Below are 17,489 nucleotides of genomic sequence, written 5' to 3'. Positions count from 1 at the left end.
AAGGAGATGAAGGCTGAGCGGGCCGCAAGGGCTGGAAGGGCAGGGGGCATGAATTCTCCTCTGCTTGTTTGGAGGGCTCCCCGACGGGCCCAGTTCTGCCGGGTCGTCCGTTGGGGGGTAGAGGCAACCTCGTCCTTATCTCCGTGCATAAGGTTTGGATTGCCATCAAAATAGCCACCAAGTTGTCCTGAGGCTCGGGCACTGGTTGCGACAGGCGCAATGGCTGCTCCTCCTCCACAGGAGCCTCGTCGGCGCCACTGTCGCTCTCTACGTCCGCCTCCTTGGGGTTCCTCCCGTGGGACCGGACCTCCTCAAACCTCTTGTTGAGGCCCTTCACGACTTCAGCCAGCTCCTCCTCAGAGGCTGTATCCGTGTCCATAACAGCCACTGCCCCCCCCCTGTTTCCACCGGGGTCTTCACGGGGGTCTTATCGATGGGCTGAAAAGGGGATTCCCTCTGCGGTGGCAGGGAAACTCTGGGCCCCGAGGTTGCCTCCACTGGTGTAGCCTCCACAGGTTTCGCCAGGGCCGCCACAACTCCCTCGATAGAGGCCTTAGCCGGGTGAATCAAGGCCTTCACCACCTTGGGCGCGCTTGAGGCCTTCACCTTGGGGGGAGGGTCGCTGCCTTGCTCCACCTCAGCTGACTCCTTCGAGACCGACCGGGAATTCTCCAGAAGCTTACCCGGGTTCTCTGATTTTCTCATCCCTGAGCCAGAGCGTTGGCTCGCGGTTGATGGCGTCGGTGAAAGTGCGCCCTGCCTGGCAGCCAAGGAGCCCGACCCTTCGGCACTCCCGGTGCCCATGGACTCGCGGTGCTTTGCCTTCTGTTGGGGCCCCGTCGCTGGAGCGCCCTCAAAGGACTTAGAAGACCGCTCGGACCTCTTCTTCTCACCCGCTGGGCTCTTACCTTCCAGCCAGTTGGTGAGGCGGATATGCCGATCCTTCATGGTCCGTTCCGTCATGTTCTTGCAAAACGCACAGTCCTTCTCCACGTGCGTTTTGTCTTCGTGAAGGCAGTAGAGACATCTCGAATGCTAATCCTCCTTGAAAACATTCTGTAATCCGCATCCAGGGCAGTTCCTGAACAGCTTGCATCCAGGCGTCTAGCTTCCCTTGTCCTGGGCCATGTCCACGTGGTAGGCCTCAGATCTTCTGGAACCCTCCAAGAAGCGTAACTCGACGGAACTTTGCCCATGAGGAGCATAGAAAATTCCGAAACGGGTCCCCATTGATCGGAAGTAGAAACGGTGGAGCTTGAGGCTCGATTGACCGAAAAATGAGATTAAACTCTTTGAAAAAAATCGCAAAACGCAGTAAAAACTCGAGAGCTAAAGCACGAGGACTCCCAACACTTGAACGTGCGGTAAAAATCTGAGGATGGCTGCCAGGGGAGGGGCTTAGGGAGAGGGCAGTCATTGGCTGGGGGCAGTATGACCCAGAGACCAGTGATTGATTACTACTAAGAAAGACAGATCAGAAACTAAACTGATACTGATTTTTTTCTTTACCGAGGATTCCCAGCCTGACGACGGGAATATTCATGAGCATGTGAATCCATGCCAGACCCATGCTGGAGAACTAAGGAAATTAGTAACCTCCATTACGAAGTGTTCTGAAACGGGAATTTCTAGTATGCATAAAACACCAAATAATATATTATTATGGATGCAGGAGGCCATCAATATTTACTACCTTCCTAAATGTAATCATAAAAACATTGAATACTTGTTTTGATTTACTTAACAATCCCTAAAACTTGTCTAGATCCTCTACCTGCCACACTGATTCCAATCCCTGATGAACACTCAGCATGCACTTCAAATTACCACTCCACGCCAACACGTCAGCAACATCTGACCCACCCCACAAAGTGCACTCCATATGGATTTTTATTCAGCATACAATTCTTTAGATCAATATTTTTAACCTCTACATTTTTTAAGTCGATGTGTTCACTGGCCACTAATCAAACTATGATAATGTGCAACGTTTTGAAACCGCTTTATTCATTCTGATTATTGTTCAGCAGAAACGGTATGTTGCACCTTCGGTAACACTTTTGATGATGAAAGTATTTTTTTTGCAAATGCATGGCTGGAAAAGTATGCCGAAGCATATTCTATGTGTAAAGGGGAGTCTAACTGGGATCATACAAGCACTGTGAACCCGAAAATTCCTAATCCCAAAATGTCGCAGTTCTTTTTGCAGATTTTTCCACAATGATATGTGGGGGGGTGGGTTAGGGTAATATTTCATGTAGGGGAGGTATGGGGGTGCTATACATATAATTGAACGAAACAACACTTTCGGAATCAGCATTTAAAAATCACAGTGATCCATCTAACCTTCCCCATCCTCTTACAAAGTGTATGTGTCATCTTTCAAACAAACTTCAAACACCCGAGGCACAATTTCTCGTTCACTGAAACATGGGAACTGAGCCTCAGCATAGCTTATGAACAAAATAGCCAGCAAGCCCATCAAGCCTCCTACCCCCTAAGCACAATAAGCAGAAAGCTAGCTGTACACTCACCATCACATAAAATAGAGATGTAATTTGCAAGGTCAACAGATATATGATGCATCATGTATTTATCCAAGTAGAGTCCAAGGAGAATCCAATATTCCACAAGAGATCCAAGAATTCCATGAAGTAGGAAAGTTGCTTGATGCTTCAGGGCCTAGCATGGGACACAAAAGCAAAATTACATACAGGGCTTTTTTTGTGCGAGCCCCATCTCTTTCTTTTCGCTTGAAAAATAGCCCATAATGGCTTTAAGTAAGTAAAAGTTGGCTAACCAAGGACATCATTCATATTTAGTTAATAGTTTAGAAACGTCTATGAGAGTTGGTTATTCATTTAGGGAACACAGTTCCCACAACTGTTTTTCTCTTTTCCAACCTTGAATAAAATTAGAAGAAATACTTTTGTTTACAAAATATTTAAAAACCAAACAGGAGAGTGAGTCGAATTATTGCATTTTGAGATGAGATAGGAGATGTGCCATTGAACTTGAAAAATCGGGAAACTACATACAAAATTCTTCAACCCCTTCCATACATAATATGAAAAATACTTCTTTCTTTAAATGTTGCACTTTGTTCATGCAGGTTTTTGGATTACAAATTACATATATGCATGTTGGGGTAGGTGAGTTGGGGTCCAAGAGGGTGGGGTTGAGGGGGTGGGGGTTAGAGGTGTGGAATGGGGGATATCTACCCTATAAAAAAGTGGTCGAATTCATGACGACCAAAACTCCACGAACACTCCACTCAAAGATGGAGAGGACGTGGGGACATGAAAAAGCTTTGTCAAGTCTTTTGGTTCTGCCCAGAAATGCAACCTTTATGGTGTCATGTTTTTGCAGTGTTGGTGCGGGTAGTAGTCTGAAAGATTTAATTTTCACCCAACGTTGGTCCCGTTTGGGGAGGGAGTCCCACATATGGCAGGTGGGTGAGCACAAAAAGGTTGATCCATACTGTGCTTTTTCCAGCACACAAAACCACCCTGGACATGTGGAAGAACACTGGGCCTGGCAATTTCCATGTTGGGAAAGACTGCGCTCAAGAATATGTGTCGAAGAATGGAAATGTTTCAGAAAAAGATGCCAGCAACAAATATCAGATAAACTGTGGGAATTGTATGGTCACTTTGTCTACTGGCCTTTGGTATTTTCCATGAAGTTATACACCGTTGAATAAGTGTGATCAACCCCAGTTCATGTTAATTTATAGGGGGCAAAACCCTGATGGTTTGATAATAAAACAATCGGGAAATGCACGCTTGTATAGCCTTTACATGTCACATGAAATGATAAAGTCCTGAACTTGCAGATCTAACAGGATGTCCTCTCCTCTGTATGGGGTATAGTCTTTGCAGCATCAGATTCTCCATAATACTCGCCGTATTTGACTTACTCTGTTATTTGAAGCCCCTTGATGTAAGAGTAGTTATGTGACCTGATCCTAAAACAGAATTTGAGGATTGTAATCCAGGAGCTCACAAGATGTCACTAAAATAGATTTCTAGAATCTGGCCTGGTGGACAGATTTTAGGAGGTCACCCTATTTGTAGTGAATACTGGAACTGTGAAAGCCAAAACTCAATCAAGGCAAAAGTGGAGAACGCCGGTATCAGGAGAGTGTTAGTTGGGTCAGGGGTACACAATGAGTCCACACACAATTTAGACAGAAATGTATACAAATACATTTTTTATTCTATGCCTCAAACACACACAAAAATGAAACAAGCAGGTTACAATATCACACTACACACAGTAATAAAGAAATATGCAGTCACCATAGGTTTTTAAAATGCATTCAATGACTTAAATCAATAAAGGAGGCAAGTAATGTGATGCAGTAAAGATGGAACCAAGTCACAAATGATATTCCCGGACTTCAGAAGTCCAAGCCTTAAGAATAATGGGGCCCTGTCTCCAACAGTCATAGGAGCCACAATGCTTCTCCCCAGAATGTATCCGTAGCAGGTAAGTTACCTGTGTTGGTGATTTTTCAAAAGAGACAACAAAGTTACTACACAAGTAAAATGTGTTCTTATCTTTCAGATTGTACTACCCAGGTTCGACAACCAAAAGACTGTGGAATGGAATGATACAAAGACTTGTTCTCAATGTTGTCCCATGGAGGACAAAGGGAGACAAATGCTTTGCGTTCACTTACGCCCTCCCACCCCCCTCCAAGACTACGTTTTTCCTAGATGAATTGTGGAATCCTCCTGTAGTTGGCGCATGAAGACCCCCTTTGCAGGTCATCTTGGCATCATGAGGACCAAGAAGAGGTTATCCGTGTATTTCGAATGGCCTAACATGGGGGTGCAGATAGAAAACCACTGCAGGAGTTGCACAACTTGTCAGTTGTCTGGCAAAAGTGGAAAAATGATTCAGGCTCTACTGGTAACACTACCAGTAATGGGTATACCATTTGAGAAGGTAGGGATTAATGTGGTTGGTCCCCTTGATCATCCTACATCCCCAGCGATTCACGGGTGTTCCACAGTGTGACCTGGGAAAATCGGGTAATGGGTGCAAGTAAAAATACTATTCCTGCCTCCTCACCCCACCCCACCCCTGAACACCATATGGCAATAGTGGGTGCAAAGCTCCTTGTCCCCAAAAATTCTTCTGCGCTTACCTTTGGTCGTCAAACCTGGGTTAAGTATCCTAATCCTGGGCTAGCTTTGGGGCTGGGATCGAGAGAAGTACTTACCTGCCCTTGGACTAATTTCTTTTTTAAACTTAATTTTATTGACATATATAAAGAGAACAAGACATCTTCAATATAACAATTATAAGTGTAACCCACTTTAGCAACCACAGTATAGATCTCCCAGCCCCCTCCCACTGCTCATCCCCTCCGCCCATCCCCAACCCCTCATCTATTTCAACTTTTGGTTCAATAGTGCAACTTTCCTCTGTCTTTGTCTCGGATCCGAGGGTCCTCATAATGTCTATATGGCCTTTATCAGCTCCCCTCCCGTGCTCCCTCTCCCACCTCATCCCAGTCTTCCCCATTCCACTCCGTTCTCCCCATCCTCCAGCCCCCATTTAAACAAAAGGGCGGACCATTCGGAATGAAATTCTTCCATTCTATCATTCACCACCGCCGTGAGCTTTTCCATAACCATCATGTGTTGCACTTTTCCTTCCCACACCTCTTTCGTAGGAAGCGTTTCCTTTTTCCACCATGGCCAACCTCCCCGCTCCTAACATGGCTTTCCACATCTTCGGAAGTCTCTGTTCTTTCCTATCTTTTTGTGGGCACCCTAGTAGCAACTGCAGAGGGTCTAGGTCTAACCTTGTCCCAGTTACCTCTTCCATCCAGCTCAGCACCTCTTTCCAAAATATTTGTACATTAGGGCATCACCACCACATATGGGCTAGGGTTTCCCAGTTACTGCAACCCCTAAGTCATCGTCGAGAAACTCCTGTAAAGATTTTAGACAATTTCACCGGGTCCCTGTGCCATTCCAGTAACAGTTTGAGGTTGTGCTCCACCGTGGAGATGAACAACCCTCCCTGGAAAACAACTCTGTATATTTGTGGCCATTCCTCCTCAGGGATTTCGCCACCCACCAGCTCCATCCAAAATCTCTGGAAAGTTTGCCCCCCCTGCAAGCAGGTTTCATTCATTGCCTTGTATAATTTGGACAGTATTTCCTTCCTTGGCACTGACTGATCCAGGACCTTTTCCAATGGTGTCAATTCTCTAGCCACCCCTCCCTCCCCACTTTGGGTCTGTCAAGAGACCCTTAATGCAGAGATAGTCAAATATTGAGATTGTGTCCCCTCCTAGTGTGTCGCGCACCTTGGTCCATTCCTGGAAGCTCCCACCCTCAAAGAATTGTCCCACCCTATCGAGACCTGCATCTGACCACCTCTAAGAGTGCATGAATCTCTGGTGCCTCAAATCGAACGGAGGCCCCCAAATTGAGGACAGAGGAGAGGGCCACGATATATATCCCTGTGCATCTCTAGTATCCTGCCAAACTTACCAGAAAACTCCCAGCGTAGGGTGGGACCGCATGCGTTCCGGTATTGATCTGCGTGGAGCCCAGAAGTAGTCCATTACCTTCAGAGGATGCGCAACCAGATCCTCCAGGTTAGTCCAGTATGTCCTCAGATTTTCCCTCATATGTTCCAACATCCCTCTGATTTGTGCCGCCTTATAATACAGGTGGATATCTGGGAATCCAAATACCCCCTTGTCCCTAGGAAGGGTAACAGGTGCCATTTTCACTCTTGGGGTCTTATTTACCCATATAATCCTACGGAGCTCTCCTGTAACTTCTAGGAAAAACGTATCTGGGAGCTGACTCAGGATGGCTGCAAACAGATATAAGAATCTGGGGAAGACATTCATTTTTATAGAAGTCATCCTTCCGTACCAGGCCAATACCAGGGGGAGCCACCTCCAAGTCTGCCGTGAGTTGCGTGCGGAAGGGATTATAATTAGCCGCCACCATTTCTCCCAGGTTCCTCTGTCACCCATATGCCCAGGTATCGCATGCTTCTGTTGTTAACCGTCATGCCCAGAGAACTCCTTTTCGTGCCTAAGAGGGGGCTCTGTACCAATGACGGCAAGATCGCAGATTTTCCCACATTAATTATGAGCCCCGAGAGGCAGCCATACTCAGCAATATGGGCCATTAGAGCTGGAAGGGAGACCTGAACATTTGTGAGGTAAGCCAGTATATCGTCAGCAAAATCTTTCATTCAAGTTCTCACCCCACGATACCCTTGATCCACTCATTCATTCTAATTGCAATCGCCTGCGGCTCCATTGCGAGGGCATACAGTAGCAGTGTGAGGGGACATCCCTCCCTGGTCCTTCTCGTGAGCTCAAAGGTCTCTGTAAGTCCCCCACTAATCTGAACCTTTGCCCTGGGCCTGTTATGGAGTTCTATCACCCATTTCAGAAAGTCCACGCACAACACCATCCTTCCCAAATCTTTCATCATGAAAGGCCACTCAACCCTGTCAAAGGCCTTTTCTGAGTACAGCATCTCTAGACATGCGTCCAGGCCTTCCATTTGTGCCCCATGGATCATGTTAATTGTCTTCCTTATGTTGGCCTGACCTTGCCTTCCCCAAATAAATCCCACCTGGTCCCCATGGACCAGTAGTGGCATACTTCCCTCCAGTCTTGTTCCTAGGACTTTTGCCATTATCTTCAAATCTCCATTGAGAAGGGATATGGACCTATAGGAGGAGCAGCTGGTAGGGTCCTTCCCATCCTTGGGGATTGCGACAATGACTGCCGCCATCATCGTGGTGGGGGGGGATTTTGCCCTCCAAGCATGCGTTGAATACCTTTACTAAACGTGAGGCCAGCAGGGATCTGAATAGTTTATACAATTTTATCGTAAAGTCATCATCCCCCAGGGCTGACCTCGTTTTCATTCCCGTCATGGCCTGCAGGAATTCCTCTACGGTTATGGGGTTCTCAAGGCGTTCCGCTTTCTCTTTGGGAAGCTCTGGGATTGGCAGCCCCTTCCAAAAATAATCTATTTGGGTCTCCTCCCCCACCCACTCCGAAGTATAGAGGGTTCTGTAATATTCCACAAACTCTCTACCTATAGGCATTGTGTACGTATCTATTATCCTCCGTCCTAATAGCTCCAATGCCCCTCCTCTTTTTCTCTTCCCTCAATCTCCATGCCAATATCCTGTCCGCTCCGTCCCCCTTCTCATGGTATTTCTGTTTCAGGAACAGGAGTTTTTTTTTCTGTTTCCTGCGTCAGTATAGCTTTCAACTGGGTCTCATCGCTTCCGAGGCTTTCACATTGGTGGCCGAAATATACTGAGACCCTGGGTACCTCCCGGTTGTATCACCTCTATTTTCCTACGGAGCTTAACCTCCTTCTCCTCCCTTTCTCTCTTTTTCTCTGAGCCTATTCTCATCAGAATCCCTCATTTGGTTGCCTTCAACCCCTTCCCAGACAGATTGAATCCCCACCTCCCTGTATCATTGAAGAAGAAATACCCTTTTATTCCACTAAGCAATTCCTGTTGCACTACTTTGTCCTTTAGCAGGTAGTCGTTGCATCTCCAATTCCCCCTGGGATTTAGCAGCCGCCTCCCCCATATCAACCTAAATTGCTACCATATCATGATCCGACCACGGAATAGGTGTTACTAGGGATTGTACGACCTGGTCTCTTAGGATCATATCCAACCGGATCAAATCTATGCGCGAAAAGGAATCGTGGACGGCCGAGTAGAAAGTGAATGGCATATCCCCCTCTGGCACCAGAGGGAGGGTGTCACATAACCCTAACACCTCATTCACCACTTTAAAACGTTCCAAAGCATTTGGATTGGTTCTTCTCATTCACCCCCCATCCTCTTACGATCCCTCAGCGGGTCCAATACCATATTAAAGTCCCCACCCACCACCAATTGACCCTCTGCAAATTGTATTAATTTATCTCTGACTTTCTCCCAAAACTAAAACTGCTGCGCATTAGGGGAGTATACTGAACCAATCGTAAACTATACTCCATGCTATTTATCCTTTGCGTTATTTCATTCGCGGGTTGCCCCACACTGCTGTGATAATCCCTCCTACCAAGTGGGGATATAATATCTATTTAATCAAAAGAAGGGACATATACATACTAATTAACACAACATGTTACCCTCAGGAATCTGAAAACTGATCGAACAGCCACTCAGCAAACGTGGGCTGTATGCAGCTAATAATTGACATGTATCCAAAATTTAAGATATCATATTTTAATTCATTTGCTAAACAGCACAAGTATCAAAAAACATTTTTCTAAAAAATGCATTTACACCACATAAAAAATATACAATGATTAAAAGTGGTGATTTCACCACACAAACTCAAGTTATACAAATACTTGAAAACACTACACAGTAGCAACTCAATTCCTCTTGCTTACTCCGGTTTACAACAAATTAGCCCGACTTATATAAGTTTCTGTCCTTGATGTTACTATTAACTGGACATTCTTCAGGGGCAGAAAATTATCGTGTGCTTCCTGTAGACTTTTCTTTATGGTCCCGGTTCCTATAACTGAGGGTACATACAACACATCAACATATTACTACATGGGCATAATTGGTTGATTTACTTAACCTAGCCAACCCTAATCACCATTAGGATGCATCAAGTATATAATGTATACAATACTAGTGCTTCAAACTTGTAGCAACTAAATGTCATTCAAGTTTATTAGACAATCACCATGTTTTGTCCTTCACTTTAACAGTGGTTTGAAGAGATAGCCAGTATCTTACCACATTCTCTAATGTCATTATAAAATACATCATGCTTACTTGTGTATACTATAACCATAAGTCACGTACCCCATTTTTGATAACCTGGGGAGGACAACATTATTACAGAAACAGGCCTCACCTCGGTCCCAATAGTGGTTTCTCTCTCTCTTGGGAAAGGTTTAATGGATCTTCTCAGACCCACCCAGGGGCAATGTATTCACAATGCAGGTTGGGTATGGACTCTAGTAGAAACAGAACAATCTATAAGTTTCTAGTGATTCAAAAAGAAGGAGAAAACACCAAAACAGGGGGCTAGAAGAGTATAACTACTTTTAAAATCCTACCTTCGTATCCCTAGGCTGTACGATGTTTGTACTCTCTAGGATCTGTAGTCTTACAAATAGGCTCCGAAACCCTGGTTTCTGATCCACTCAATGGAAAGGAAGGCGTCTTCCCTACATTAAAAACGAAAAAACACCCTGTCCATATATTCAAAGGAAGAATGATTGAACTGCCAAGTGTCAATCCTCTAAAGGCACCCTAGCTTACCTCTCTCACTGATTTCTGTGTCCCGTCCACAGTCTGCTGTTTCGTGCTACTCACCCGCTCGAAATGCAAGCTTTTGCATTCCTCTAGCACGTAGCGGTCGTGCGCGGACCGATGACGTCATCAGATATTTATCTTTTGATTTATCCTTTGCGAACACTGCCCGTTGGGGTCGGCCAGGACCGTCTCTATCGTGAAGCTCAGGCGGGCTGAGACAAAAACAGCCACCCCAGCCTCTTTTTTAAGTCAGAAGCCATAATCACCTCCCCCACCTCCTGGGAGCGCAGTCTGGGTTCCCCTCCCTTCTTCCAATGTGTTTCCTGTAGACACATCGAATCAAGCTTGGACCTCTTGAACTCATGTAACATCATAGATCTTTTGAAGGGCGAGTTAAGGCCCAGACATTTAGGAAGCCTATCCGCATATCACCCTGGCCAGACATCACCTTTTTCCCAATGAAGCCCTCTGTTCCCCCCCTCTTCAGAGACTCCATGCTCAGGACCCTTTTAACTGGTCCTCAACACCACACCATTGATTTATAACATTAACATCTTGAACATTAACCATTCTACCCCGCCCCACCCCCTTGTTCCCACCTCCCTCCTCCCCCCCGTACCCTCCTCGCCATCCAACCCCACCCGGAAACATCTCCCCTGACTAGATTGAATCACCAGTGGTTCTCCCCCTGCGTGAACCGGCTCAACCAAACTCTTTAGTTTGAGCCCCCACACTGCTCTTTCTACAACCTACCTACAATTCTCCCACAGATCTCCCCCCCCATCCCAACCATTGAAACTCTTTGCAATAGTCCCCAACCAGTCTCACGGCTCAAGAGGGACGTGCCTGAGACGATCCGAGCTCCCTGAAGTTTCTGGAGCCCAGGACCGTACGTCTATTTAGACCTTTATGCGCCATTGCCTGTCCTCCTGAACTTTGTCTTTGTCCGCCAGTTTTGGCCCGTCCCCTCCCAGTAACCTTTCAGTGACTCTTCTATCTTCCTCGGTCAACAGTTTGTAGTTGTAGCTCTCAACTTCAAACGATACGGAGAAGGAGAACCCCCATCGATATCTCACCCCCTTCTTGTTTAGCCACTTCATGAGGGGGGCACATAGGCGTCTCTTCGCCAGGGTAAGTGCAGAAAGGTCTTGATATAGTGTAACCTTTACAATACCTATGGCCACAGCCCTCATCCCCTTACCTTCTCGAGAATTTGCTGTCTATCTGGGTAGTTGTGGAACCGAGGTGTTGAGGTACGTGTACCAGTCTTGCTCCACCACTTCCATCGGCCCAGACGCTGTTGCCTGCCTCCGCGTTGTCTTTTGGTCTTACCGTCCGGGTCTCCTGTATGCTCGTAGTGTGACGGGGGATTATGCAATGCTGTCACCACTTTCTTTCCTCAGTTTTAGGTGGTCAGGTTACTGACAATTCCTATGGCCTGCCCCTGGGTGCAGGGCACCCGGCAATTGGCTTCTCAAAAGGGCGTCCGGGGCCCACCAGGCATGCAGGGGGGGTGAGGGTGGTGTACTCCAGACTGGCCTTCTCCACTTGTGGCGTCCTCTCTCTTCTTTCACCACTTGGATGATTCTCTTTTTGGGTTGGAGCAGTTCTGCAGAACCTCCTTGAGGCGGGCACACGTCCCAGGAATGAGCCTGGGGCTCTCACCTCTGCCAATGACCCTCAGGAACAATTTGGTTCTCCAGGCTCCCCACAAAATGTCCCAGTTTGCCTCGAATTTGTTTCCGCTCCTCGTGGGCTTGTTCCGGGCCTCACCCTTCTGCTCCTAGGACTTCCTCTATATTGCCATATATGGGGGGGTAAGGGCATCCCCCAGCCTGACCAGCCAGGACCCCGGCAGGGCGGATCTTGCGGGCCCCTGTTGCGGGTCCCTTCTCACTATGGGGGGTATGGAGCCTCCCGTCTAGTCAGTCTATGACGTTCTCCCACTGTAATATTAGATGCCCACTTCGCCTAATTTCTCTAAATATCCCTAGTCCTCCTCTGAGCACCCTCTCTTAGTCTTTTTGCATCACTGGCTATACCCCTCCTTCTTTTTTAGCCTTTTACCAGGCTGTATTGGCCCCCGCTGATTGCAGGCTTTATTTCACTTCAGGGAAGAGGGGGCCCATTCCCAGCACCAGGCACCGGCTCCATCGACCCGGGGGTCCCCCAAAGGGAACCCCTTATCTCCGAAGAGCTTGCAGGGCATCAGGTGGGGGGAGGCCCTTGCAGGGCCTCAGGCCAGCTCCTCCCAACCTTGCTCAACTCACTTTTGCTGCAGCAGGCCTCCTGTGGTCCCCAGCAGGAATTCTTCGATGGTGTAGAGCAGCCTCTGCTGCCAACAGCAATGAGGGAGAACCCCCTCCACCTGGCCGACCGGCTCGTCGGGGCACGCTAGCCGCACCGGCTTACCGAAGGGGGGGGGGTGCTCCACACCTCACCCACTCCCTCCCTCCCTCTCTCTGCTTTTCAGCTCACTGCAGAGGCAGGGCCGACTCTCCTTCCGATCCTGTCTTTTCCTCCCCTGTCCCTCGCACACCGCCTTCTCCCTACTGTGCGTGTCTCTCCATACAGTGCCAGCTACACAGTGAGGAATGCTTCCATTGTGACTGTGGCATTGTCGCTCATTACTCCGCTCCCCCGGGCCGAATTTGCCCACTCCTTCGCCCCACGTTGCCACCAGGGATTAACATCTTGAGGGTGAAGTCAATGAGATGGGGGGGCCTCTAGGTGGGGGCTCAATCCACTTTTACCAGACCCTGAAGCAGGAGAGCTACGCTGAGACTGTTTCCATCAGCGCGCCCCCTGTTGGCCCCCCCATTTAACTCATTTAACTTTGAAATAGTTTTGAACTGTTTTAAATCAATCAATCACAGACACAAGCCCATTGAATCCTTGTTGAGAATACTTTCCCTCGAGAAGCCTGTACTGGACCCTGCAACTTTTGGGCACTAGGCCCCATACATCTTAGGGCTGGACCTCTTAAGTAAAAGGGAATTGCAATTGTTTTGGTTCTATTCATTGTATATACATCTGACTACTTCCCGGATTTACCTGGTAAATTATTGATTGATGCATTGTAAGTGAACCTACTGGTGAATGTATATATTTTTGATGCATTGTAAGTGAACCTACTGGGGAATATGGTATCCAGTTAAATTATCGAAAAAATATTTTCGACATGCCATTTTGTCGAAAACAAATTGGCAGAAAAAAAAATTCAGAATGTTCTTTTTTATTTTACGTTTCGCGAGTAAAATAAAGTGTTTATATAAAAAAGGGGGGTTGGGAGGGAACCCCCATTTAAAATAAATAAATAAATAAAACAATTAAAAAAAAAAATCGGCAATTTTGTGCCGACAAAATGGCATTTCGAAAATATTGCATTAGAAAAAGTCACTAGGAACCGGTGAATATATATATTTGTGATATATGGTTTTGGGTGATAATAATACCTGCTAGATTCACTTTTAGTGTGTTCTTAAAGGCCTAATACATAGTTGTATTTTTATTGATCGATAGTCTAAGTTGAATTATTGTGTGTTATTCTGTGTGTACTCGGAAGCCCTGGACCCTGAGTCTATGCCTGGACTGCTCTTTCACATACCTTGATTGAGATTTGGCTAAACTCTCAGAGACACCCTTTTCACCAACTATAGGGTGGCCTCCTAAAATCCTCCTCCCAGGGTTGATTGTAGAAATCTATCATAACATCCGGGGGCACAAGCCATGTCTTGGACTCCGCTCATAGCCAGCGCGGGCCACCACTGGATTTTGGACCACTCTGCAGGGTGTCTGGTAGCAAGCAGAACTGCAATGGGGGAAAACTGGACAGTGGCTACTTCGGATGGATTGCAGATGCTGAGGCATTGCAGAAGGTAATGTCCTAAGCAAAGTGGCCACAGTCCAGAGCAAATCCCTTCCGTTACTGGGGTAGAAGGCCTATGGTCATGCTCTGTGGGCACATTAGGTGGCTAGAGGTGCTTTGTCACAGGCCATGCCCAGTGGCTAATTTGAGTGGCTGATCGAGTCTGTAGGGCTACTGGTAGCTGCTGTGCCACCATGGCAATTGGTGGTGACTTGGGTGGGCAAAATGGCAGCAACTCATTACTTTTTGCCAGTTCGCCAGGCTTGGAGGCACCTCAGGCAAGGTCAAAGCCCATTTCCTGGGAAAAGTGTACCAAGGGCATGACTGTATACCATGACAAGTGGGCCCATCTGATGACTTCTGAGGGCCAGGGCAAAGTGACCATGCCAGTAGGTATCGCCCATAGGAAATATCTGGTGGCTCAGGGGCGCCATACCACGGGCAGAGTGGAACTAGGCATGGCTGTGGGCCATATCTAGTAGGGCCAACATGCCCCTGCCAAAGTACCCCCTGGGTATGCCTGCACACATGCCCATCTCGGGCTCAGGTGGCCCGAGGCAGAACAAAAGGATATAGCTCCAGGAAAGTGATCAGTGAGCATGGCCATGTCTGGAGGTCTGGGTTGCTCTGGGTAGGGCAAGTTGGAGGTACCTCCAAGATGGCCGCCCGCCGAGAGGCATAGCCACATCCTGCCACATCCTGCCCATTTGCTCCCCAGCAGCCCACCAATTGGCTCCCTGGCTTCCCTTAAGAGCCTATCCTGTGAGCCGGCAGGCGGCAGAAGCCGGCCCACGTCAGCAAGGCCCAAGGAGACGAGGCTAGTGCCTGTCACCAGCCCTCTGCCAGAATCCCTGCGTGACTCGTTCCAGTACCTGTGCGTCATTAAGGTAACACTGTAGCCCTAGTGGCTATTAAGCCTGTGACTGTCTCCATAACTTTCATAACGGGCCTGCATTTCACTTGTGCTCCGTGGCCCGTACACCCATCCAATCCACTCCTACCTGTAGCCAAGTGTGCACCGTGATGTGTGAACACTATTGCTGCACTGTACTATAACTTATTCCTGTACACCTACTCTTAATCCTGAGTATCCCACACCCACCTACCTACCGGCTTTATACTATGCCATGGGACACTTGCTCCTGTGATACACCCACTACATTTGCCGTATATGCACTGTCTCACCTTTGTTGTTTAAACTACGTAGCGTAATATATGTACCGCCTACTCTAGTTGACTAACTACTATCTCGCCCTGCTGCCTCACATGTATTACCATATTGGTGTTGCTCATATTGCTAAATGCTAGTTGTAACTTTGCCCACATTTATAACCAGCACTGCCATATTCCTGTTGCACGGTGGTGAACCTGCCTAGGTGCCTAATGCATCCTGCTTCACTTGTCTATCACTGCTGCTTATATTGTGATTTAGCCTAGGTGCCTCACTAGCATTGACTCACTATGTTTACCACTGTTGCACAACTGTGTTCTGACCTACACGTCTAGTTGCCCCCTACACTGGCGTACCTGTGCTGCCTAATTGTTAATTGTTAATAGTAATCTTGCCCAGATGCCCCATGTACCTTTGTACAACTGGCCTATGTACCAAACGCGTATTGCCCTCTTTTGCTTACTACTGTTGCCCACACTGTGATTCGGCCCAGGTGCCCAACTGTACTGACCCATTTCGTTGCTACTGCCCATGCGCCTAGTTGCATTACATGCTCTATTGTATTAGTGCTGTTTAAGTGGCTATTGCTAATTGCACCATCGCCCAGATGAATCACTGACACTGCCTTATTTTTGCTGTTTAACTGTGGTCAGGCCCAGGTGACTAGCTGCCTCATAGGTCCTGCCATTTTTATGCTGTTTAGTTGTGACCCTGCCTAGGTGCCTCTACGTGTAGCGCCACACTCCTGACACTTAACTGGGAAAGATGTTAATTCTAACAATATTGCTCTGTACAATGGCCGCCACCACACACGCTGGTACTAGAAGCCAAGTATACCTCGCTCAGTTCGCGCTAGCACCTATCTTAGATCCTAGCCCGCCTACATCGACAAATACAGATACAAATAACGCCACTACTATCCAATTTATACACAACAGTGCTTCAGAGACCGTAACCTATGCTTCTCTACCATGTGCCACATCTAACAAAACTTTAGACTCTGTGCCAGATTAACTAAAGTACATGAACCACTGAGAAGATCCTTACTGCCTACCAACCTGAAAACTAACTATAAGCTTAATTCGAAACCTAGTCATATCAATCTGTTTCCTCCACTGTCCATTTCTAATATAAATGCCCCATACTAATAATCACAAGCGCAATCGAATTGATAACAATACAGCCAAACCCATCCAAGTCAAAGCTCCAATTGAGGTCTCCCCCCTCAAAGGAGCACTTCTCAATGCAAGATTGCTTGTCGCCCATGCCACCGAAATTGCTGACCTAATCACAGAAGATAATCTGGATTTCCTTGCGATTACGGAAACATGGCTACATAATGCGGCAGGGCCATCACTCATGTTAGCTAGCCCAGATGGTTACACAATAGCTAGACAAGACGGAGATGCTGCCCGAGGAGGTGGTATCGCCATCATCTCTAAAACCTCTAGCCCCCACCCAACTGACACAATCGTGTGAAATTCTATCTGCTATAAACAATTGACAATCACTCACCATTCACCTAATATATAGAGCGCCTGGTCCTCTTGGCACCTTTGAGGAGGGTCTGCACAACATACTCAACAACAACCTTAAACCTTCCTCTCAATTACTCCTATTAGGGGACTTCAACATCGGCTTTAATGACATAATGGATAGAAACGCCTCAGATATAGCTAATACAATCAACTCACTAGGTCTGTCTCAAAAAAGTTAATAAACCCACCCACTTAAAAAGGGAGAATACTGGACTGGATAGCAGACTATAACTGCACAGCTTCATCTCATCTATCCTGCCTCTATCCTGGACAGACCACTCACTGGTGTCCTTCTACTTATCCACCGCCAGACCCACTCCAACGGCTCCTCCATTAGCGCCACCATGTCTGACCAGAAATAAAAAAAAGTATCACAGTAGATAAAGTAATCCCGGCGATCCTCCCCACTCTAAACGCATTGCCACAAAATCTCGATCCCATCATTCTAGTTCATGAATTCAACAATATTATGCTCACCACATTGGATAAAATCGCCCCTCTCAAACTAAGATCCAGCAAACCAATAGCCCATCTAAATAAATGGTTTACACCACAACTCAAAGACCTTCGCATCTTGAAAAGAAAATGTGAAACCAATTGG

At 47.1% G+C, this 17,489-nt stretch overlaps 1 protein-coding gene across 1 annotated transcript in view; it reads right to left on the bottom strand.

Moving 5' to 3' along the window:
* SLF1 (SMC5-SMC6 complex localization factor 1) overlaps positions 1–17,489 on the bottom strand; it is a 1,342,282-nt gene that overhangs the window by 417,143 nt on the left and 907,650 nt on the right. Inside the window, exon 12 of the mRNA XM_069627641.1 lies at positions 2,535–2,682. Within this exon, the coding sequence (XP_069483742.1) occupies positions 2,535–2,682 (148 nt within the window). The remainder of the gene's footprint in view (positions 1–2,534; positions 2,683–17,489) is intronic.

The sequence above is a fragment of the Ambystoma mexicanum genome, chromosome 6p (genome assembly GCF_040938575.1).
Source record: "Ambystoma mexicanum isolate Mex_15411 chromosome 6p, UKY_AmexF1_1, whole genome shotgun sequence".
In the NCBI taxonomy this organism is placed as follows: domain Eukaryota; kingdom Metazoa; phylum Chordata; class Amphibia; order Caudata; family Ambystomatidae; genus Ambystoma; species Ambystoma mexicanum.
This window is presented reverse-complemented; position numbering and strand designations above follow the sequence as displayed.